The 21841-nt window shown below is 41.7% G+C and overlaps 1 protein-coding gene across 1 annotated transcript in view; it reads right to left on the bottom strand.

The window, feature by feature from the left end:
• Window positions 1-21841, bottom strand: part of EXT1 (exostosin glycosyltransferase 1) — a 264582-nt gene that overhangs the window by 32102 nt on the left and 210639 nt on the right. The window contains exons 2-3 of the mRNA XM_006130782.4: window positions 10073-10166; window positions 6974-7081 (exon numbers count right to left, since the gene is read on the bottom strand). Coding sequence (XP_006130844.3) covers window positions 6974-7081; window positions 10073-10166 — 202 coding nt within the window. The remainder of the gene's footprint in view (window positions 1-6973; window positions 7082-10072; window positions 10167-21841) is intronic.

The following is a 21841-nucleotide window of genomic DNA, read 5'->3' as shown; positions in this document are numbered from 1 at the left end:
CATCCTAATACTTGCTATTTACAAAGAAGAAAACAATTAATTTTTTCACTGGACACACTATGGAGCTTTAATACTGGTAGAACTTTACTTCCTCTTGCAGGCAGGCAGGCAGGCGGGGGGGGGGGGGGGGGGAGAGAGAGAGAGAGAGAGAGAGAGAGAGAGTCTCTCTCTCTCTCTCCATGTACATACCCACATTCCTCACACATTGGACTATTATTTAGCTTCTTAAAAGTCTGATTCCCATTTACACTAAGAGTTTGTCTACTCAGGGAAAAAGTCTGGCGTAGCTAGTTCAGAACAGTTAGTGAGGAACGGCTACTCCACATTAACTCCCTATATGGACACTTATTCTGAATTAAAAGTACCTTTGGGCAGTTGAGGTTAATCCCCTCTAGAAGCAGATTAACCTAAATGGCAAAAAAGTAAGGAATTAGTGGGAAATAGCTATTGCCCTTTAAATTCATGCCCTAACTATTTTGTACTAACTTTCCCATTAATTCTCCATGTAGACAGGCCCTAAGGTCTCCATACACGGTTCTGGCAGTGTAAAAGGCCATTAGAGTGGGTGTAATTCTAATTTATTCCTACTTTAATATCTCTTTACACTGTCAGAGTGGTATTAGAGGCCTATGTGTAAATGAGAATCAGGTCCCTTCAGTGTAGTGTGGGTGCATTCACTTCTTTTAAGAATGGGAAGTTATTTGCTTTAGTACCTACATCTACTTATTTCAAGTCACACCACTTCATTCTCCGTCTCTCATTTCTCACAAGTCTTTCATATATTTACTTTCAGGGCTAATTACACACAGGCATCGAAGTTCGTTTGGATACATGTTGTTATTAGCATAATTCATCTAGTTATTAGATTAACCTGAACACCCACGCTCCAAAAACGCATGCACCCACATACACACCACACACACACGCACAGTTGCCATATAAAATATCCCCAATCAGAATACAAATATTCTTCATACAATGTTCTGAGAAAGTTCAGTGGTAAAGATTATTGTGCAGTTTCGTAACATCTGTAGGAAACTGTTCTGTAAGAAACCCAAAATTCGAAGCTTTAAGGTTTGATATATAAAGAGATTCAGGAGGGTTACATAGATGTTATACAATTATTATTCTGTTTCATCTGCATTCAGGTCGTGTCTATCACTCCCAAACAGGATGATGGCTCCACACTGTTAGGTGCTGTACAAATGGGAGGAGAAGTTTTTGCCTTAAAGATCTTACAACCTAAGGGTTTCTCTACATTGTAATCGTGTGAAACAGATGTGTGTACACACACACACACACACACACATCTCTCGCGTGATGTGTGCAAACTCACCCATACTTGTTTCCCAACCCCACTTCCACTGCAGTACAGACATTCCCTCAGATTATGAATTGGGGCCTAAAAGGACAAGGAATCAAAGGAGTGATTGGGGGTAACTCACATGGCTGGGTGGGATAACTTGCATGACTGAAGCACTGTCATGTAGGATATAAAGTGTCTAGGAAAGGCCGGCAAGGGAGAAAAGATGTAGGAGTTATACTGTATGTAAGAGAACAGTATGACTGCTAAGAGCTCCAGTATGAAACTGGAAAAAAGCCTGTTAAAAGTCTAACTTTTAAGGATGAGGTAGATGAGGCTTTCTTCAGACAACTAGCAGAAATTTCCAGACCACAGGCCCTGGATCTCATGGGGGACTTCAATCACCCTGACATCTGCTGGGAGAGCAGTGCAGCTGTGCACTGACAATCTAGGAATTTTTGGGAGAGTGTTGAGGAAAATCTCCTGGTGCAAGTGCTAGAGCAGCAGTTCTCAAACTTTTTGCAGAGCCCCAGCGGTGTGTGTTAATTGCGTCAGTTCGAGGCGATTATCAATTCTGCTTTTGAAGGCTTTCCAGTTTGTCAACCAGGCGGAGCTTCTGGAGATGTCTTGCGGAGCCCTGGGGCTCCGTGGAGCAGAGTTTGAGAAACACTGTGCTAGAGGAACCAAATAAACGTCATTCTCCTCTTGACCTGCTACTCACAAACAGGGAAGAATTTGGTGGGGGAAGTAGAGGTAGATGACATGGGCAGCAGAGACCATGAGATGGTTGAGTTTAGGATCCTAGCAAAGGAAAGAAAGGAGAGAAACAGAATATAGACCCTCGACTTCAGAAAAACAGACTTTGATTCCCTGTGAAAACTGATGGGAGGCTAGTATGAGGGGGAAAGAGTCCAAGAGAGCTGGATTTGTTTTAAAGAAGTCATATTGAAGGCATTGGAACAAAACATCTCAATGTACAGAAAAAATAGCAAAAATGGCAGGCAACCTGCTTGGCTTAACTGAGAAATCTTCAGTGAACAGAAAAAGGAAGCTTACAAGAAATGGAAACCTGGATTGATGACCAGGGAGGAATACAAAGTGTTGTTCAAGCATGCAGGGGGTATAATAAGGAAGGCCAAAGCACAACTGGAGTTGCAGCTAGCGAGGGAAGTGAAGGATAACAAAGGTTTTAGCAGGTAGGTTAGCATCAAAAGAAAGGTCAGGGAAGGTGTGGGACACTTACTGAATGGGAAAGCTTCCTAGTGACAGATGATTTGGAAAAAGCAGAAGCACTCAAAGCTTTTTTTGCCTTCGTCTTCACAGACAAAGTCAGCTCCCATACTGCAGCTCTGGATAGCACTGTACAGGGAGGAGGTAAGTAGCTCTAGGTAGTGAGAGAACAGGTTAAGGACTGCTTAGAAAAGTTGGACATGGTGGATTTCATGCCTGGGAGGACACAGAGAGTTGACTCAGAGTTGACTCTGACTGCAGAGCCATTGGCCATTATCTCTGAAATCTCATGGCAATCGGGGCGATCCCTGATGACTGGAAAAAAGGCAAATATTAGTGCCCATCTGGAGAACAACAGACCAGTTAGTCTCAGCTTGGTCCCTGGAAAAATCATGGAGGAGGTGCTCAAGAAATCCATTCCGAAACATTTGGAGGCAAGGAAGGTGATCAGGAACAGTCAATATGGACTCACCGAAGGCAAGTCATGCCTTACCAACCTGACTGCCTTCTATGACGAGATAATTGGCTCTGTGGATTTGGGGAAGGCGCTGGATGTGATATACCTTGACTTTAAGCAAAGCTTTTGATATGGTTTCCCACAGTATTCTTGCCAGCAAGTTAAGGAAGTATGGCTTCGATTAATGGACTATAAGATGGATAAAAAGTTAGATCATTGGGCTAAAGGGTAATGATCAATGGCTTAGTTGGCAGCTGGTATAAAGTAGAGTGCCCCATGGGTCAGTCCTGTTGCCAGTTTTGTTCAACGTCTTAATTAACGATCTGGATGAAAGGATGGATTGAATCCTCAACAAGTTCATGGATGGCACTAAGCTAGGGGGAGGTGGATACTCTTAAAGGGTATGTCTAGACTACATGGCACCGTCGACGGAGCCATGTAGATTTGTTTTTTTGGCAAAGGCAAATGAAGCCGCGATTTAAATGATTGCAGCTTCATTTAAATTTACATGGCTGCTGCGCTGAGCCGACAAACAGCTGATCAGCTGTTTGTCCACTCAGCGCGCTAGTCTGGATGCTCCCCTGCCAACATCAAAGCCCTTTGTTGGCAGCCCCGGTAAACCTCATCCCATGAGGAATAACGGGGCTGCCGACAAAGGGCTTTGATGTCAGCGCGGGAGCGTCCAGACTAGCTCGCTGAGCGGACAAACAGCTGATCAGCTGTTTGTCGGCTCAGCGCGGCAGCCATGTAAATTTAAATGAAGCCGTGATCATTTAAACTGCGGCTTCATTTGCCTTTGCCTACGCCTACAACCCTAATCTACATGGCTCCATCAATGAAGCCATGTAGTCTAGACACAGCCAAAGGTACGGATAGGGTCCAGAGTGACCTAGACAAATTGGAGGATTGGGCCAAAAGAAATCTGATGAGGTTCAACAAACACAAGTGCACAGTCCTCCTTCACTTAGGATGGAGGAATCCATTCACAGCTACAGGCTGGGGATCAAGAGGCTAAGAGACAGTTATTCAGAAAAGGATCACGGTAGAGGAGAAGTTGGATATGAGTCAATGGTGTGCCCTTGTTGCCAGGAAGGCTAATGACATATTAGGGTGCATTAGGAGAAGCACTGTCAGCCCATGAAGCGAAGTGATTATTCCCCTCTATTTGGCACTTGTGAGGTCAAATATGGAGTACTCTGTCCAGTTTTGGGCCCCTCACTACAGAAAGGATGTGCACAAATTGGAGACAGTTCAGCAGAAGGCAACAAAAATGATTAGGGGCACATGACTTACGAGGGAACTAGGCTTGTTTAGTTTGCAGAACAGAAGAAATGAGGGGGCATTTGACAGCAGCCTTCAACTACCTGAAGGGGGGTTCCAAAGAGGATGGAGTCAGGATATTCACAGGGGTGGCAGATGACAAAATGAGGAGCAATGGTCTCAAGTTGCAGTGGGGAAGGTCTATACTGGATATTAAGTAAAACTACTTCACTAGGAAGGTGGTGAAGCACTGGAATGGGTTGCCTAGGGAGGTGGTGGAATCTCCATCCATAGAGGTTTTTAAGGCCAGGCTTGACAAAGCCCTGGCTGCGTTGATTTAGTTGGAGATGGTTTTGCTTTGAGCAGGGCGGACTAGATAACCTCCTGAGGTCTCTTCCGATCTCAATCTTCTGTGTTTCTAGGAGTGGAATACTTATAATAGAATATAAAGATACAATATGGAAGCAAAATATTCAGAGTGAAACAAATTTCTTGCTTGATCCTTCCTGTAAAAGAAGCAACACATGAAGCACGGGGCACAGGGAAGCAGTTCAACATATATACAAATGAGGCATCTTACTATCTGCAGTTATACCATTGTACCATAAAATTCAGTCCTCCGATTATAAAGTGGATAATAATTACATATGGCCACATATCCTATGTAGTAATTAGTATTAGGTATTTTTAGGTTCCTGTAAGTATGGGTGTAGAGTGCCGCATGTTAACAGCACCATTATCAAAAGCACTCATATTATTGTAAATAAATTATAGCATGGCCATACAGCATTACTTCTTACAGACATATATGTTTTACGGCACCATGCATGAATCCACAGGGCTTGATCTTGTGATAAACACAAGATTAAATTAACACCAATCTTCAACTACAGCACACTCACTCCTTCATAGTGCAGAAGCAATTTTGATCCTGAAAGTTAAAGATGCTCGTGTTCCACAGAAGACTGTGCTTCACATATGTACCCATCAATGTTGTGCCAAGGGTAGAGAATTCCTTAGCCTGCTTATGTGAGTGGCCTGTTTATAACAGCTGGAAAGCAAAATCAGAACTCTCATTTTAATAGTGTTTGCCTATTAATTATCAATCTGTTTGTCCAGAAAGCCAGGTGAGGAAAATGACATATTAACACTAATCTGGCAGGATTACACAGGAATTATTAGAACTAGGTGATGTCTTAATATAAGGTCATTTAAGTAATAAAAGAGGAAGAAGAAAAGCCTACAAAAATAAATGCAGGAAGACTACATATTAAGGCTGGAGCTAAATTGGTTCTATGGTAACAAGAATATGCAAATAAAAACATCCGAGCGGTTCTAAAACAGGAAATGAAAAACTGCAACATAACAAAAACATTTCCCAGAGCAGACATTCCGGCTCTGTGCCAGCACTTTAAAAACACTGTTAATAACAGTGCAGTAGCAGTTCAATAAGGAAGCAGCTGTGAAGAGAACCAATGGCATGTTACAGAAGGGCACAAAGATCAGCAAATTATATTTTTTTTAAATAATTTTGCTTACAAAAATATGTTGTTCTTTAAACCAAAAAAGGCCTTCTTTTATACTAGCAATTAATTAATAATAGCTCTTGCTTAAGTAGGGCTTTTGAGGTCAGATTTTTAAAGCATTTTATGAACTAAAGATACAGAATTCTCTAGTGGGATTTTAAAAGAGATGAGCACCTAGCCTATTAATTTCTAGTACCTAAGTACCTTCACACCTTTACAAATTTGGCACTTCACGCACTCGCCTCAAAATGCTTTAGAAATCACAGAAGGATCATGATGCTCATTTTACTGGGTGGGGCTGGAAGAGGAGTTGGGGAACGGAGTAAGTGATTTATCCAAGATCACACAGCAGCTCAGCAGCAGAGCCAGAAATCTAGAACCCACATCTCAGTTTAGTACCCTAGCCAATGGACTACAGCCCCTGCTGCACTGGAGAAACTAATTTTCAGTGATTTTTCTTTGATGATATCACCGTATATTTTGGCTTCTAACTGACTTTGAAGAAACCGTATGACCAAAAATGGTATTACCAGAAATGGTATTGCCAAAATAGGGAAAAAATATCTTTGAGTGCATTTAAGAAAAAAGCAGATAATGAGTTGTAATAACACATGTGGCAATGTTATCTCCGTCTTTCAGTGTCCCTCATGGAGATAAACAATTCATGGAGCCCCACCATGCTTCACAGAGATAAGTACCATCACCCTTAAAAATGAAAAAGTGAGGTGCAGAAAGGCAAGGGAAAGATTCTGCCTCCCACACCAATGTCAGATACCACCTTACTCCACACATACTATCTTCAGTGTCACTATCTCTCTGTACATGTGGCAATCTACATCAAGAGACCTATTTGCAGAATAAGGCATTAGGAAGCACAAGTATGAGCTCAAGAAAGCTCAAGAAACTGAGCCCAAATGATATGTCCTCCCTCAGTTATGTAGTTTATTAGATAACAGAGGCATCCAAAAGAAATGTGATACTCTTGAAGAGACTGTGTTTAACAAAGTGGTCTGTGTGACCTTCCGGTCACAAAATGAATGATGCCATATTAAATGAGTTCCCATTTACAGTGACACAGATGATTCCCCTGTGATACAAGTTTCTTTTGTAACTGACCTATTGGATTCATTTCCCTGCAAGTTTAGCTAGCGCAGCAGCATGCTAGTGATCTGCTGAAGGCCACAGCCACTTTCTTACCTGTAATAACAATCTCTCATCCCCTATGACGGCAGCTTGGTTCCAATCAATCACTTCAGAGAATGGCAACTCCCATCCATTGCTCAGCATAACTGGGACACAGGCAGCCTGCACACAGACATTAGAAGAGGCAGTGAGTGGGTGGTCATTGATTAGCATGAACTCTGAAGTCCATGCAAAATTGAATTATTGGCATTTTCTGCAGAAGTCAGGACTCAAGCTCTCGCGAAAGGCATTAAAAAAGAAAACTTGCAAAGGGCCTTACAAGGCAGACATAACAATTCATCTGCCAAAATCCCAGCTGATTTCTACTCTCTAAACAGGCTTCACATTGTTTGCATGCAGGGAAACCCTGGTTTTTCATGTACAAAGGAGAATGTGCACTCAGATGTAGATGTTTTGTGAACCAACGACATGGTTCTCTAAGGAGGTAATTCTCTATTAAATTACATAAGACGGTTCACAAAAACCCTTTTCAAAATGTATTTACTATTTAATTCTATAGCTCTTTTCCATGAGGGTAGATGTTTCGTTATCCACTTTGCACATCCTAGTATGTGTTCTGTGCTTGCAAACAAATACACATACAAAACCTGGTGCTAATATGGGGCTTTATATTTAAATAGACACGTTTATCATCAACTTTTGTCCCACATACTATGTGCTCTTTGGCGTAGCAGCCGTCACTGTATAATGTTTATTAAACACCACATTACTAGTACTGTATCAATCAATCAATCAATCACTACCACTTATTGGTCAATTGGATGAGAACTTGAGACCTCATTCAAAGTCTGCTGAAGTCAGCCAAAAGGCTTGAGTTCAATGGGATCTGGATCAGACCATCACTGTGGTTCAGTTTGTTCTAGACCAAGCTAGGTTTAGCTGATCTGAATGATCACCCAGACAGTACAATACACGAATAGATCTTCCTCCACACCCAGTAATAAGTGGTAACCCGGGGAAGCTTTCTAATTACAGTACATTCTCCCTCACTCTATTGTGAATTTTGTGTAACTTTGATCTAGTCAAGTCCATGCTACAGCAGCATTTGCAATGGGTAAAGATCTATTGGTCAGTAAGGAAACTGCATTACACTGTCTAAATTTAAAAAGCCCCCAACACTACAACAAATAGCAGAGTTTTCATCTTCAGAATATTTCACAGACATTGATTAAGCCTCACTGCTTCCTTAGGAAGTAGGTTTAGAGGAGGAATACTAGAGAAAAAAAGATTATGTGACTAGTTAAGCAACACAGCGAGTCAATATCTTAGTAAAAACAAGACATGAGGAGTTGCTGGCTCTTCATGCAGTGTTTAGCAGAGAGTGAAACAGAAAGAGAAGTGACTTTGGCAGGGGGAGATACAGTGGCTTGATGGGAGAGGTGGGAACAGAACCCCCATTTTCTGGCTTCTGCTCCCATGCTGAATATAGCCCTACCAAATTCATGGTCCATTCGGGTCAATTTCTTGGTCATAGGATTTTTAAAATTGCAGATTTCATGATTTTAGCTTTTTAAATCTGAAATTTAATAGTATTGTAATTCTAGTGGTCTTGACCTAAAAAAGGAATTGTGTGTTTGTGGAGGGCGAGGGAGGGGTCACAAGGTTTTTGAAGGGTGGCTACAGTACTGCAGTACTTATGTCTGCAATGCTGCTGGTGGTAGCACTGCCACCAGCAGCTGTGCAGAAGCAAGAATGATATGGCATGGTATTGCCCCCCTTGCTTCTTCTCTGCTGCCTGCTGAGCTGGGCCCCCAATCAGCAGCTGACTCTCTCTGGCAGCCTAGCTCTGAAGGCAGCAGCACAGAAATAAGAGTGGCAGGCTATGGTATTCCCACTCCTACCTCTGTGCTGCTGCTGGCTGTGGCACTGCCTTCAGAGCTGGATGTCCGGACAACAGCTGCCACTCTCCAGCTGCCCAGCTCTGAAAGCAGAGTACTAGTAAGGGTGGCAATATAATGATGCCCCTAAAATAACTCTGTGATCCCCTCTCCCAACAACTCTATATTGGGTCAGGACCTCCAACTTGAGAAACACTGGTCTCTGCAAAATCTTACAGTCTAGGGTAAAAGCACACAGAAGGTTAAATTTCACAGTGAGGGACCAGATTTCACGGTCCGGGACTCATTTTTCATGGCTGCAAATTTAGTAGGGTCCTACTAATGAATCACATTGTCTATCACAGGATTTTCAAACCTTATGTCTTTGCTCTCCTTGCTGGGCAAACAAAAGAAAGGATCTTGCTGACAGAAAGATTTCAAAAGGTGAAGACGAGTTGGGGAATCCTGCCTCTAATGCAATATGGAACAATGTTTTAAATGCATACACAGCAGCTGGTTGGAAAGTCCTTCTTGAAGTGTTTTCAGATGGGAGGTAGCGCAACAGAACCATCCCGTGTGCATTCAGTATGCAGCACGGCAAACAATGCGTAGGCAACTTCGCTTCAGAATAGGGATGTAAAGGGTGATGCTTACCAGGTAACAGGTTGCCTGGCGACTCAACCAGGCTGGAGGAGTCCCCACGTGTTGTGCCACGGGTGGAGCGCCACTCCAGCCCAGCCAGCCTACCCGATTGCAGGCAGGGGGAGAGAAGTGCTTCAGTTTGGCTGCAGGATCCCACTTAACCAGTTAAACGTAACATTTAACCGTTACATCCAGTGTTCCCTCTAAGCTGAGGGACAGCACAGCTTCACAGATGATTAATTAGCTGACTGACTGGGTGGGAACACTAGTTACAGCCTTACTTCAGAAAACAAATAAGCTACTTTATTGCCCCAGGACTTGCTAGAACAGGTCGAGGTCTCCCTGGGGAATCCAGATTTACTTGGGCAAACAACTGCTCTAAATGAATCCAACTTCACCTCCTCTACAATGAGCAGGGAAACCCTCCTCATGGAGGTAACGCAATTCAATCTTCAGATGAGCTCAGAGCCCTCCTGTGAATAAACCATCAATTGCTCCAGAAGCATAAATAGAGGCTTTCGCGATATGGATTATTGCCCACTGGGGAAATTAAATACATCCCCAATCACCACCTCTTGATATCGCCAGCTGAATTCTGACCAGCACACTCAAAGGTTTAATCCCCAGCTCTTACCTGCAGAGCCTCCAGAAACCTGAAGGATCCAAGCCTGCGGCCACGGGGAACCAGACAGAAAGTGGCATTGTGCAGCATTTCACGATAATCATACCTAACAGGAACGGGGGAGGGGCGAGTGAGAAGGCGAGGGAAATAAGAAAGAGAAAATTAAATTAACGATGAGTCCTAGAGAAACTGTGCATGAAAATGTAAACATCTGCTGATACACATCTGGATAAAATCATCTCCAGCCAAGCCCTTGTCTGTATGCTCACCATCAGATCAAACAGCTCTCTCTGTGTCTCTTTTTCTCCTTCTCCAGCTCCCTTCCCTTCCCCCAATGTCTTTTTTGTTTGTAATGGAAAGGCAATCAATGTGGTTAACAGAGACTAGGTGAAAGGGATTTTTCCTTTAAAATGATCTATGTTGTTGGTCTGAATATACATACGAGTGTTTTTTACTTCTAAAATATCTCTGGAGAAGCTTTGAGTTTGAAAGGAAAATACAGACAGTTAAATCCAACTGTCTTCACAAAAACAGGGTTCCAAGACTGCACATAGTGAACCAGATTTATTCACAAACAAGCATTAATTTCTTCACTTTGGAACTAGAGTTTATAACGACAGGCCAGAATATTCAAAGAAAATATTTCCTAATCATACAAAGCAAATATTTCCTCATCATTCAAGAAATAATAAAGCAGGGTCATCAGCTGTGACTGTGGGGGTGAAAGGTGGAGCAAGGGGAAATAAGCTAGAGGGAAAAAGAACATAGAAACAAATTTTGATAATTAACCATAGAGCTCCAATGGCCTATGATCCTTAAAATTAAAGCTTTAAGCTAGATACTACTGTTTTTGTTCCAATTCTATCAATCACCTTAAAACCATTTACCAAAAACACACATCAAATCCTAATAGTTTCAAGCCAGTTATTAGCTAATTGCACTTCTGTATTAATGAAAACCTATGGAACTGTAAATGGGGCTGACCCTGTAGCCTGCTGGGTCTTAGACAAAAGGATCAAGATTAAATACCCCTCATTTCTCAAGAGTTACTGGGTCCTCTGGAGACAGGTGCTACTTTAACAGTAGCTACTTTGACAGCAACATGCGGGACTGAAATTTTCTAACTCTAGTAATCTAATTTAATCATGGCCTGCAGGCAGTGAATTTTTTGGGGGCATGTATATAGCTATATATAGATATATATATTTATCTTTTAAGTCCATATCTACTTCTATATTCTCACACAGGGCAGGCAGATGGGAGTAAGCCAATTTTCAATTATAAACTCTGTCATTAGGAAGGGCTCTTCAGAAGGACCATTTGCTTAAACAAGTGTGTATAGCTAATTTGCACAAGAAAAGGTCGCTGTGAATGGATTAAGATTATCTCCACTGAGAGTAAAATAAAAACTCTTGTTGCATTAATTAAAACTACAAAACAGACTTCAAAGTGGACATTTTTAAAAAACAGGTCTCGAGTTTGGTTCTATATTTTCCCACTTGAGTGGCAGTAATTTCTTTTTCTCAACACAGAATATTGATTGGCAACAAAGTCCCAGCTCAACAGCCTGCAGTGATGCAGCACATGGAGAAAACTGTTAGGAAGCTGGAATAAAAAAGTTGCCATATTAAAATGTTCATTTTTCACATTGCAAGAGGCCTAACACTTATCACTGTCAGTATATATTGTACGACAGGGAAGTTTAATAAACACCAAAAATAGAATCCCCTGTGGGACTGGAATGCTTCAGTCATTTGTCCTCATCATTAGCTAGCTAAAACTTTAAAATCGTGTTAATACCTTAGACTGCAATGAGCACCACAAAATGGAAAATGCAAAATCAGAACAGAAAGGAAAGAAGGAAATGAGACGAGTGGAAGTGAGAAAGCCTCAAGAGGCCAGCAATTTTCACATTGTGCACCCTTTTTATATCTAATATATTGATATGGGAGAAGATTGTCAAAGAAACAAAGGAGTTAGACTCCCGTCTCCCGTTTAAAGTCAACAGGTGCCATTTGTGCTTTTTATCATCTCCTCTGTAATTAATTGTTCATTTCATAAACAGTCTGGCCACATACACACAGAAGACCTTATCCTAACCTTGATGTATGTGTTTCCATTTCCTTCAAGGGGTATTCCACAAATGTAATATGGGCAGAATCATTGTTCAATAACATACCCATCAATAAGATTCATGCTACAGTTAATGAGCTGTACCAGAGATTCTTATGACAACTAACTTTCACTTGGATTTCAACTTCCATATTTTAAGGTGGTCCTTACTAGCAGTGAGAAATGAATGATTAATAATTTAATCCACATCAGATAACACTCTGGGTTTAAGAACCTATTTCTTTGAAATCCTCAAACATGGTATATTAAAATTGTCATAATTTATTCCTATGAAATGTTGAAGGCAATGTAGATACACACATTTAACTGAATGCAAGCTGCAGCTCAATATCTTTTAACACAAACTCTGTATTAAAATTGAACATAATACACAATGCACACAATGTCTATGTACAGATCACACACAAGTATATTTGAAAACCTGAGACCCCCATTACCGAATGTGTTATTTTCTTCATGCTGTTATGTACTTTTGAAGAAAACAAGTCACAAAAGTATTATAATGAGATAAATTTACCCGTAGTCCATAGATGAACAAAAAGCTTCTGGTTAGCTGCAAGTATTTCTAGAAACGCTAGGTGCAGGTTCAGAAACTGAAAGGGGATAAAATCAGCAGTAACAATAACCTCAAAAGAATTAAGATATGAATGTGACCAACACCTGGCACCAAGAATATGCTTTGCAGGCACCGTAGCGCACGTACTTATTTGTCTTCTGAAACTATTTGAAAGTGTGTGATGATTATGCTAGCACAACCCTTTCACCAGATCCCTTTCTGCATGATATGCACTCTAAGTCATTGTCTCTTACACAGCAAAAACTCAGCCACGCACCCACAACCAGACACAGAACAGACTACAAAATAACAGGCATAAAAAAATTTCCACTGAAGAGGATGGAGCTGAGGAGCGACAGAAAAACAAAAGGACTTAAGTTTCAGACACTTACATCGCCCTCTCTTTTCTACTAGATATGGTGGAAAATGGAAACACTGCACAGGATTTAAAATATTGTTTTATGGGGGAATAAAGAGTATTCTATCACCTTGCCAAGGAAGTGATGAAGCAGTATTTTATCACCTGAGAATTTCAGGTGCCACAATTGGAAGCACTCAAACATTTATTTTTAAGTTTGTGAACAGTTACATTAAAGTCAGCGGGATTACTCATATCCATAAAGTTAAGTATACATGTAAGTGCTTGCAGTACTGGGATGGTAAATTCATCCTTTGCCTGAAAGGTAGAATGCTAGAAATTGGAGATGGAAAGACATGGTAGAATATCAATCCCATGGCCAGTACACTAGCTCAATGATACTCAGAGTGAGGCTCAGGTGCTGCAAATGGCTCTTTAATGTGTCTCCTGCAGCTGTTTGCAGCATATGGTATTAAAACATTGTGACTGAATTCTTAACCAATCTAAGGGTGTGTCTTGACAGCATCCTTTTGTTGGAATAAGCTATGCAACTTATTATATCAAAAGAGCTTATTTTGAAATTTGGCGCTGTCTACACAGCACCAAATTTCAAAATAAGGCACTATTCCAACAAATCCCTTATCCCTCACGGAATGAGAGTTACAGGGAAGCCAGAATAGCACACCCGCTATTGTGGGAAATAGCAGGCACTTTTAAAAATGCAGCATTGCTATTTTGGGATACTTCCGGTATCTTGAAAGAGCAATGCAGTCTAGACATACCTACAGTTATTAACCCAACAGGATGCTTTTACTATGTCATTAAACAATGACTTGGGCAGTCATTTTGCTATAACAATAATTATAGAACAGTGGTCACCAATCAGTAGCTCAGGATCTACAGGTAGATCATGGAGTCTCTTAAAGTTGATTTTAACTGGTTTGGCTAGGAGGCTATCAAGTGCCAGCACTTCAGCTGCCCCGGCCCGCGCTGCCCTGGTGCTCCTGCCCAGAGCCTCAGAGCTGCTCCCAAGAGCTTCCTGCTTGTTGTGCAGGGTTGGGGAGACAGAGGCAGGGAGCTGCTGATGTCACTCTGTCCCCCTTTCCTGTACCTCATCATCAGAGTGAGGATGGTGGGGCCTCAAAGAAAGGGCAGAACAGGTATTTGGGTTTGAGGTAGATCCTGGACTGACAAATTAAAAAAGTGATCTTGTGCTTAAAAAGGGTGGAGACCACTGTTATAGAATATAGTAAATGAAACAATCAATTCATGCTACTAGGGCTCTTTTCAGTAATGCCGATGGCTAATTTGGCTCTTGGACCACTGAGGTCTGCATATCACTGATGTAGCTAGGTATTACTATGGTCCTATTACCATACTATTTGAATCCCTCAATCTTCAATGGACTTATCATTCCAACAGCCCTGTGAGGTAGAAAAATATTATCCCCATTTTAAAGATGGGAAACTGAGGCTCAGAAAGACTTATCTAAACAATGGGGTAATGCATTCTGTGGTGGTATGATTTTTGAAGTGCACTAATGTGTTGTACCTTATCTGAACCATGGAGATCCTGCTGTTGCTTTTTAATGTAGTACAGTTTGGAAAAGTATTTTGTTAAAGCGCAACAGAAGAACCTTTAGTGCACACTAGCAAGGTCTACGTAAACCAATTAACAAGCAATGAATCTGTGCACTTCAAAGTATTGATAACGGAGGAACTACATTAATATTCTCTTATTTACTAGAGAAAAGATATACAATGCCACAACACTACATATACAATAGCACTTTTAATATAATATACCCTAAAGGTATTAACCTTAATTCAATAAGGATTAACAAAGTTTATCTTAATTTCATTTGATTTGTTCAGGATAGTATGGGATACAGCCCATCTGTTACAACTTGCTTGAGGTCACACAGGATGACTGTGGTAGATCAGGAATTGAACTCAGGTCTCCACAAGCCAGGGGGACATATTCACAGTAGGTATAAATGACCATACAGGCAGTCCCCGGGTTACGTAAAAGATAGGGACTATAGGTTTGTTCTTAAGTTGAATTTGTATGTAAGTCGGAACTGGCTCCAGATTCAGCCGCTGCTGAAACTGATCAGCGGCTGACTACAGGAAGCCCTAGGCAGAGTTGCTCTGCCCCCGGCTTCCTGGAATCAGCCGCTGATCAGTTTCAACAGCGGCTGAATCTGGACTCCTGGGACAGAACAGCTGGGGCGCTGCCGGGGAGGTCCCTGCAGGACCAACCCGGCAGCACCCCAGCTGCTCTACCCCAGGGTCCACAACAAAAGCCTGGTCTGCTGGGGGGGGGGGGCACACTAGCTGCGCCCCGCCCCTCCAGAAGACCAGGGACACGGGGAGCAAAGCCGCAGCGGCGGCGGGGTGCCGCGCCTCTGAGGCTTTGCCAGAGCAAAGCCTCAGAGGCGCGGCACCCCGCCGCCGCTGCGGCTTTGCTCCCCGTGTCCCTGGTCTGGTGGAGGCACCGGGAGCAAAGCGGCAGCAAAGCCTCAGAGGCGCGGTCCCCAGCAGACCAGGGACACCCGGAGCAAAGCCGGGGAGGCGGAGGGGTCCCGCGCTTCCCCGGCTTTGCCAGTGAAAAGCCTCAGAGGCGCGGGACCCCTCCGCCTCCCCGGCTTTTCTCCGAGTGTCCCTGGTCTGCTGGAGACGGTCCCCAGCAGACCAGGGGCACCCGGAGCAGCTTTTCTTGCCCGGAGGTCGAGGTGGCGGGACCGCTGCACTCTGGGCGGTCCTGCTGCCTGCAAGCTCCGGGGCGAGAAAGCCTCGTTCGTAAGTGCGGATCCGACATAAGTTGGATCCGCGTAACTCAGGGACTGCCTGTAGTTCTATTGACATTTATGGTATTTCTTCCCAATACTCCACTGAGGTTATGTCTACACAGCAACGTTATTTCGGAATAATACATTATTTGAAATAATGGTGAGCTGGAGGACTTCTTACTCTGTCTCTTGTAACCCTTGTTTTACTAGGAGTCAGGGAACTGGAAGGAAGAGTGTTCTTCCTTTGACTTCCTGCTGTGTAGACAGCGCCAAAAGCTGTTACACTATTTTGACTTAAGCTACGCAGTTGACGTAGCTCAAGTTGCGTAGCTTAATTTGACTTTAGCCCTGCTTTGTAGACATACCCTGAGAGTCCTAGCACTAATATTCCAAGCATGTGGGCTTCCACTCTCTCATCTACCCATGGAAGACTGCCATAGTCCAACAGACTTCTTCCATGATGAAAATAATGCTCTAAAAGTATCAAATGTTTTCCCCCAATACAGATGGGTACTGAGGAGTTCTTTGTGTGAAGACAGACACACGTGGAAATGAGCAGGGTGAGCTAGATGAATTCAACATATAATCAACCAGCTGAATTCTCAAAAAGTTCTTGGAAGAATTAGGAAGGAAACACTGGGATAGAGAAGGACTGATTTTTGTATCTTGTTTTATCCAGGTAAAACTTAATAAAATATTAAAGAAGGGCAAAATACACAAACGCAGGTGCTGCTATGTGATATTTAACCAATGCCATGTTCGATTTTGAGATGTAAGATTTAAGGTTCACATGATTACTTAGCTTTCTTATGTGTACATTTAGATATGGACAATATCATAACATGACTACTCACTTGAAAGGCAGACAAGTAATACTTTCTGGTAACTGAAGAAGTGGGCTTGCCCACGAAAGCTCATGAGACCATCTACATGTTTTATTAGTCTATAAAGTGCTACCAGGCCTTTTGTTGTTTTTTAAGTTTTTACTTTCTGGTAAGTTGGGATGAATTCCCTGGCCCAGTGTAGGTACGTTTTGGGCCCCATTGAAATGAACCAGTATGAGTTTGTCTGTGTAGGCAATAAAGGATGAGTTAAAGCTTACAGTTAACACACACTTTAGGTGGGATTTTGGTATTAACTTCAGATTGACCTGATGAAGTACTATTTGGATTGGCGGAAAGTCTGATGCTTTCATAGGACAGATATGCTGATCTACTTGAGAGGCCTCTCACTTTAATTGCAATACTGCATGGGTAGAGTATAGGTATGTATAATACTTACAATAGGTCTAAGGAGCTAGCCTTTTTCCTAGAAAAGGGCAGTTTCACTTGTTTTCAATGTTATGCAAAAATACCCATTAGCCAGCATTGTCTTCAGATCTTCAGAGCTTTTGGGTTAAGTGTTTGTTTTAGTTTGTACCACTGTGGTTTCTATAATACTGGGGGGGGAGGGAAGGGGAGGGGAGAGGAGGGGAGGGGGGGGGGAGAGAGAGAGAGAGAGTGTGTGTGTGTGTGTGTGTGTGAGATATATCATTTCTAATGCTTATTTGTTAGCCCAGTATTGTCAGTTAATCTTCAGGAACTGATACGATAGGAAACTTTTGTGAAGAAAGGAATCTTTCATTTTGCTTTATATACACTGATTTCCAGGGTGCTCCCAGGTTCTGTTGGGAAAGAATTCCAAAACCAAGGAACCGGAGGCGAAGAGATCCATGGTTTGCTGTGCACATATGCATGCTCCTTCGCTTTTCACTTTCATATGGACACAACTGATTAGTACCAATTTTGTGCATGGCTTAGACAGCTCTGCTAAAAAAAATTAACACATGCAGTGCATGTGGCTTTAAATTGTTGGTTAAGTTTGTAAAACAAAAAAATAAAGATTTAACCCAAGGTTCACATCCTCCATGAAGATCTGCAGTGTGTTTTATTAATTTTCAAGCTTCCTTCCACATGCTTAAGCAAACCACGTGCACAGCTAATACCTTCTTTCGGCAATACAAACAAATAGCCCTGTTTATAATCAATTCTAATTTATTCACACTCTAATTGAAATATCCCCTCCCTGCTACCACCCATTGCTGAGAAAACATGCATGGCCCCATCTATCATGCAGGTGTAAACACTAGAACACCATGTGGGCAATTATCAAAATGAGAAACGCTGCTCAGCAGAATGGGCCGACAATTTTAACTTCTTGATCCAACACTCTCGGCTTGTTTTGTTGTGTTTTTGATGTACCGACCATGTCAATCAGCGCTTGGATTAGGGAGCTGCTTGGAATTCCTGGTTCACCATTATCCCGACCAGTATGAGCAGTTTGCAGAGGCTCTGCAGTGACTAATCAGCCATGCCATGTATTCTTTCTTCAAGCTTAAATATTTCCTCTTGTCACTACACTTAAGAGATTATAAAGTACCCTGGGAACCATTTTCACTATTATTACCATTTTTTTTTTATTTTTTAGTTCTTTCCAGTCACTCCCACCCCTTTCTCAAAGCTCTTTCAGTCTAGACAGGGAACTAAGTCGATCTAATCGTATACAATGATATTTTATACTTACATAGCACCTTGCAGCCATGATTCACATATCCCTGTATAAATAATTATGCAAGCCTCAGAACATTCCCACCAGACACTGCCATCATCTCCATTTTACAGATGGAAAAACTGAGAGGGAGAATGATCTGCTCTAGATCACAACACAGGTCAGGCAGAATTCCAGATACTCAATACTCTGACCTATCTACTACACAATCTGGTCTTCGCCCCAGATTATTTAGGGAACATTTGTAAAATCCATCTTTAAATTCTACCTGGAAAATGTATCTGAAAGTGCAGGAGCAGTGCCCCAGACAAACAAGAGAAGACTTTGCCCAGCTGTATACATTTTAAAATGCCACACTTAATAAATTTTCTGGAGAATGCAGGAGCTCATCGTTGGCAGTGAGCTTTCGTCGGGGCAGTAATGAGCACATACCGCTGGGGATGTCAGATGAGACTAGCGCTGCCTTTTATTGTGCAAGCCAAAAATTGCCATGGCACACAACCAAATACGTTCACCATTTCTTTCCTGAATCTGTAAGCCCCATAGAAGCACACGGCATCTTCCAGAAGGCGCATCTGGATCAGTTAAAGCGTTACAAAGAGAGTTATTAAACACACATGATACTATGGGGCTAAATGACAAAGTCTCTTCTAGTTTTCCAGTGTATTAAGTTTCAGCTATTAACCAATCAGTCAGTTTTCAGCATATGAATTCTTAATACAAGTGGCTCTGAACTACTGGCTAGAGATCCTGAAGAAAAACCCATTCTGTGCCGTGTTGCTTGGTTTCTATTAAGGTACCTTGGCTTTTTAAGTAAAACTTGGCATTGAAAACACAATGTGAATAACTTCCTTTGTAGAAAACCTGACATCTCAGCTGCGTGTCAGATAGAGAGCTGCTTAATAGTAAGCTTTAAAGACTGATGCATCTGAGTTGGAAGAGTGCCTTTACCACAAACTGCATGCACCAGGATTAAGGCTGAGCAACATTTAGGGATGATCTTCCTAAAAGTTAACATGCTGTTGGTTGACAGTTTATTTCCCTCTCCACAAGTGTGGATTTTGGAATTAGAAAAAGTTTGGAGGTGCAAAAACATAAATGGGAAACTTTTTTTTTCCTGCTTAAAGGGCTAATTGATTTCACAGGTGTTTAATTATCATTTGCTGTGAGATAATACCTTGTAGTGCCATAAAAAATGGATTTAATTTTCGAGTGCCTGCAAAACCACTGCGAAAGCCAAGTTAGAGCTAAAGCTAGATAATTATTCTATAAATCAAACACACTGCCTCCTTTCTTTGAAATTTTTAATACACGGCTATAATGATATCTGACGACCTTGAAACTAACATGAAAAGGATTTTCTTGCCAAGTGCCGAAAGGCAGCCATTGGAGTATTTCGTTCAGTCTGGTTCATTAACGTTGAATCAGTCAGCCATAGTACCCTTCTCGCAAGCTTTTAAAATATGCCAGGGTATATGTGAAGCAGAGATATGGCTACTAAGAGCCTTTGAATTCTAGACAAGCAAGGTGCCTCTGACAAACACTGCAAAACTCTCTTCTATGCCAGTCACGGGAAACAAAACTTTTGAACCTCTGAAGAACTAATTTAAAGATGAAAATATTTCTATCATTATTTATGCCTAAATATATAAACTACCAGTGTCATAGTGAAAGACTGCAATAACAAAAAATGGGGAAGAGAAAGTTGTTTGGAATCTTTATAACAATACAAGAGCTATTTTATAGTTAAGATGGGCATTAAGGACTTTTAGATCATTTTCAGAGCCTTTAATTACTGCATTGTTGCTCTCTATTCAGTGCCATGTTATTTATAACAATTCTTTGATACAGAAGCCATTAAAATAACAGTATGTTCTGTTAAATCAAATGTGTTTTAATGTTTTCACAGCACAGGATATTTTGACTAATATACAAACAGTATATGTATTATAAATCTATATCACATGTGTACAACATGCACATTATTTGGACTGCCAAATAGAAGCCAATTGGCTTATACGGGTCATGTGAACTAGACTGTTACTCTTTTACTCAAACAGCAGTTACTCTCTAGGCAGCAGCTTTTGGTCTTTTACTATCTGGCCCACAGCTTTTGGTGTTTAAAGCTGTTGACTGGCTAATACTCCAGGTAGGTACTACTGGAACAATGCTACAGTGAGAGAGAGTTCAGACTTCATCAAGATGCCTCTATAGACAGTATTATGACCAATTAAGAACAAGCCATTAATTTAGTCTCTTAAAAGCTCCTTTTAAAAGGAAGTCATTAGCTTTTCCTTGGGTTTTAAAATCTTGCAAGCGCTTATGTTTCACATGAACTCTTTTGAAGTAATTAATCAGACAAGTCCATGGAGGGAGATTAGAAAAGTTTTTTCATCTCACTAACAAACACAAAATTACAGAGGCACAGTGTGTTCTGTGCATTCTGGAACACTGGGGCAAGTATCTTTTGGGTGTATTATATATTTGCATGTACGCACACGCACATTATATGGGTGGGGTTTTCAGAAGTAATCATTGTTGGCCTAACTCTTCTCCCTCTGACGTACATGATCACATCCATTTCCAAATCCTTAAAAATTCTAGTCTCCTGAGATATGTAAGGGCCAAAATCTCATAGGGAGGTTCATAGATTCTTAGCAATTAAAGATTAGGTGACCTGTTAGATGTCAGGACAGTAATGTGTCCTACAGCACACTTTCTAATAATAATTAAAGATAATACTTTGCTATGGCACAGCAATGGGCAACCTAGACTAGTGAGTGTGCTGCACAAGGGGCCCTCATTCATCTCAATGGGCCGCAAGGTTATTGTAACCCAGAAGGTCCCCTGGAATAGCGTAGTTTTGCTAATTGCACTTTCGTACCTGGAATTTGCGGGTTGTGCCAACTGAACCGTAGCTATATTTTGACTGCATGCAGGGGGAACACATAGCTTTTATAGTCAATGTGTGCACAATCAGCATGCGCCTCACTTCACGTGGCCTTGCTTTAATTGTGTGTCATTTCAGTAATACTGTTCGAAAAAAACGACAGAGAGAACCAGCAAACTCTGGCAACCCTATACATGGACAATGGTAAACAGAATGTCTTGTGGCTGCACATAGAACTCATATGGGACGCATGTGGCCCTCAAACCGCAGGTTGCTATTCCATCCTCTGAAGATCACAAAACACAGTATCTCTCTGATGCAAGTTAAATTCTCCCGACTGATTTCTTCCCTAACTTTAAAATCTACATTGGAATTTCAGTTATTAAAGCATTAGCTTAGATCAGTCATGTCCAAAGTCCGGCCCGCGGGCCAATTGCAGCCCGTGTTCCGGTTTAATATGGCCCCACAGGTAATTTGGCAATATCTATCTTTTAAGGCCCCCAACG

Source organism: Pelodiscus sinensis, chromosome 2 (genome assembly GCF_049634645.1).
Source record: "Pelodiscus sinensis isolate JC-2024 chromosome 2, ASM4963464v1, whole genome shotgun sequence".
In the NCBI taxonomy this organism is placed as follows: domain Eukaryota; kingdom Metazoa; phylum Chordata; order Testudines; family Trionychidae; genus Pelodiscus; species Pelodiscus sinensis.
Note: the sequence above shows the minus strand (reverse complement) of the source record. Positions and strands in the feature narration are given on the sequence as shown.